Genomic DNA, 3,869 nt, shown 5'->3' on the forward strand with positions numbered 1-3,869 from the left:
TCTCAAAGTGAAGGACTAACTTAAGCTCCGAGACTACTCATAACCAACCACTATGTCAGAACATAGTTGAATTGATGAGCAATGGATTGCTTATTCAAGCAACATCTACTGACTATTACTCCATCCAATTTCAATTCTCTCTGATGAGTTGGAGCTGAAACAGATTTGGTGTATTATCAAGTTCATCAATGCTCCCGGATTGCTACATTTCGCAAGTTTTTAGCAAGTATGTAGCATAGTAGCAAAGAAACTTGTCCTGTCAGATTGATCGTCAAGAGGCCAGAAAAAAGATTAAAATTGTGTTCTTAATTTGCAAGACACTAATGAACTGTACTGTAAGTTGTGGCATGCTGGATACAGATTGTGAAAAGTAATTATCAGTGCAGAGTTTTACAAAGTTACATGCAGGACATTAAGATAGGGACCAAACCTCCAAATATAACTGATATCATACTCTTTAGGAGTGATAGTTATGTGGTTTACCTCCACTTAAGGTCCAATAAAAAAGAATGTCCCTAGAACAAGCTTCTTGGGGATGTTTAATTTGTCTCCCCTGATTACTGATGCAATTTTTTTGAGGATCCACACCACTACACAGTTCAGTAAGTGAATATAGCTGCTCATCTACACAATTGAAGAACCTAATAGATGGCGGCGGACAACATCTCTTGTGAGATGAAATAACTAGAATTGATTGATAACTAGGCTCATTACTTGTTTAGCTGCTTTAGGCGACAGTTGATATAAGTCCCGAACTGCAGGTCATCATCCCGCACCGTAGAATTGATAGCGTTAGAGAAAGATTGGGAACTTGTAGGTCTATTCAATGAGTTGTCACGATCTCGTTCTGCATGTGCCGCTGAGTGTTATAGAAAAAATGAGTTCATTCGGCAGAAAGATGATCTCAAACAGGCTCAGAGTAAGCAGCTCAAAGAAGACAGTGTGCTGATAGATGAGTCTTTATAAGGAAGCTAGCGTTGAGATTCAATGGCGGGGTTTCAAGCGGTGCATCAACTCCATCTAAGACTGATATAGTCGAACGTCGTCGTGCGTTGCTTCTTGAATTGGGGGCCTGGAACCTCAAGGAGTGTCGCGTCCGCATTGCCACATCTTGGACAGCAGGGATGGGAGTTCGAAAGCATCACGTACATCAGGCAGCTCCTGCATCCTGCTGCCACCATCGTTTTCAATATCCCAGCTTCAACGCATAGGTTTAGCCTATCTAGTAAATAAACTTGAAGGTTGTTGTCGCCCGACTCGCGAGAAGCATTGGGCTGGTGAACGTCTTCATCATCGTCTGAACACAAATGAAACAAGTTAATAAACAAAGACTAATGTCCCACATGTGGTTAGCAACTTCTGCAACCAGAGGATGATAGAGGCTTTTTGGATTGGATACCTTGAGAATCTATAACAAAGGGGGACGTAAAGTGCGATTCCGAACTAGAGCTCCGTCGCGAAATGGATGGTGATGAAATCGATGATTTGGAGGATGAGTCAGACTGGAGCTGGCCAGTCAAAGTAGAATCTCTAGATGAAGATGGTGAAAAAGGTGATAAAGACAAAAGCTCTATGAGGTTTTTAACGATGAGTTCTTGTCTAGATTCAAAGGTCCTCTTCCTAGAGATTTCAGAAGTGTAATTCAACCACTGCGTCCTATCGAGGGCACTTCGAACCTTCTCAATCGTGTACATGCTTTCAGCTTGATTGAAGGCCGTTGTGGGCTTAAACAGGGTCGTTCCGGGCAGATTTAGTGTCAATTCCAAAGAGTGGTCCTTGTCTTTACTCATGGAACTAATATTCTCGCGGTTCAATTTTGAGAATGAATCGCCTTCGTTTGATGATGAGGTTAGAAAAGAAGTAAGGCCGCGGAGGGATATTATATCAATCTGGTCTGATTGTCGAGGATCTCTGTTGGTCTGCGTGGCGCAGTTCCAGTCTTTGAAGTAAAGCGGTCCAGACTGCGTCCACAGAAACAATACATTTCAGAACCAGGAATCACGTACTTCTAGAGACCATCTAGAATCAGATCTGAATATTTAACTACAAGTTTTCTCCTTAATCAGTTCAATCAAACCTTCCCCTGAGTATATGCGGCAAAAGGCTGTGGAATGTATCAAACAAAGGCCAAGGTTGTCGTCTTTGTACCTTCGAATCACGACATTTCCCCCAACCGCTGCGGATTAGGGGCTCCGGTTGGATCTTTCCACAGAGGATCATCTCAGACAACCCCTGCTTGTGATCCATCAAAGCAGACTCGTGAGCTGCTCTCTCACGCACTACGATACCCATATCAATTACTAACAGTCCTCAACAATTGCTAAACCCCTTGCGATGAACCACTAGAGCTCAACGCCACTTGATGATTGCTTGCTCTACACTCTTAAACTGCCCAACTATCCAATTCAAGCACTGGACTCACCTAGAAGCGCTACCCAAATTCATACAAGTCAGACGTCGGTAATGTGAGCATCCAACAAAATGGTGAGCTTCCTTTGGAAACCCTGATTGATTGCCTAAATGAGACTGTATCAGTGAACTGCCGCTCTCATGTTGTTTCAAGCTTACATCATCCTTTAATCACCTCCAAGTGCCTAAACATATCTACTGAACCGCGATAATTCTTGGGTCTTCCTAGCAATAGGGTAGTTGGGTATTTGGTCGCGAGGAGGCCAGTTGGCAAAGCTTGTGAGATTAAGGAATTGAATTTCAAGTCCACCGGACGGTTGTGTTTTATACAGCCACGTCACTTCTGTCGCTTGGCGATACTGTGGGAATCTTCTAACCTGCCTTCATCCCTGGAGCCTCGTGTCATTGATGACAAATTATTTCATTTCACTTTAAAGTCTTTTTAAGTCTCCAGATTCAGTTTTGAACGATGCTGTTGCACAATAGCAGCGGTGGTCCCAAAAAATGGTATCATTCAACTCCTTCACAAGGGCAGACAACTAAGTAACTTAATTTGTTCATTTGGAAAAGCTATCCAAATCCAATTCAATATAGAGTTTGTACTTCCGACAGAATGACGGTGACTTGCCTGCATAGAATTTTCGTGAGTTGTCTCGTCCATGTCATGCATCCAAAGAATCCACTTCACTTTCAGATTAAGAATTACTTCACTGTTCCTTTTTTTTTGACAAGAACTTAAATGGTCGAGGCACAACTTAACCTGGTTATCTAATACCCACAAATATTGTTTATTCGATTAGTTTCATCGTTCTGAATGAGACATGACAATTGTTGGTGTATATCAGGTACACACACAAACACACACACAAATATATATATATATATATATATATATATCTATGTCGAGAGAGAGAAAGGTCCACCAATAGAGCAGTCTTGTTGACTGTTATAATTATTGATGTTAGCTGTTAGATCCACTGGTTGAGGAAAAAAGCTCTTCATCAGGGTAAAGTTTTATGTACTCGGAAGCCCACTCAGTGTTCTCGTCGTGCAAATTTACCTGATGAAAAACATTCATGAATGCGACTTGAACATCTTCATGCATGTCATGCATTCTATAAGGGCCAATTAGTTGATTCCTATGAAATGATTACTGACTATTCAAAAGTAAACAGAAAAAAGATTCGATAGTAGTCTAAATTTTTTCTTCCGTGACTCACCGAATTGTTCCACAACATTAGCAGTTCCAGCACTGTCGCACCACAATAACCATCACCGTACAACAAAATCATGGGAGGAAGAACCGATCACATTAATGATGAGCTCCACACTTAGACTGAATGTGCAGCCTTCGCTTTCGATCGTGCCATTGTGCAAGAAACTAATAAAACGCCTAAAAACTTCTTCGATAAATATAGCATCTGTGTTGCAGCAGCTTCTGCAGGCAGTTACTAAATTAT

The 3,869-nt window shown here is 41.6% G+C and overlaps 1 protein-coding gene across 1 annotated transcript; it reads right to left on the reverse strand.

Moving 5' to 3' along the window:
- Window positions 1-273: 273 nt before the first annotated feature.
- Window positions 274-2,611, reverse strand: LOC112280684 (uncharacterized). The gene is made up of 3 exons (XM_024516484.3): window positions 2,149-2,611; window positions 1,400-1,961; window positions 274-1,297 (listed from the first exon to the last, which is right to left on the reverse strand). The coding sequence occupies exons 1-3, from the start codon at window positions 2,290-2,292 to the stop codon at window positions 1,011-1,013; spliced, it is 993 nt and encodes a 330-aa protein (XP_024372252.1). The 5' UTR covers window positions 2,293-2,611; the 3' UTR covers window positions 274-1,010.
- Window positions 2,612-3,869: the final 1,258 nt, after the last annotated feature.

The sequence above is a fragment of the Physcomitrium patens genome, chromosome 1, assembly GCF_059467195.1.
Source record: "Physcomitrium patens ecotype Gransden chromosome 1, ASM5946719v1, whole genome shotgun sequence".
Lineage (NCBI taxonomy): Eukaryota > Viridiplantae > Streptophyta > Bryopsida > Funariales > Funariaceae > Physcomitrium > Physcomitrium patens.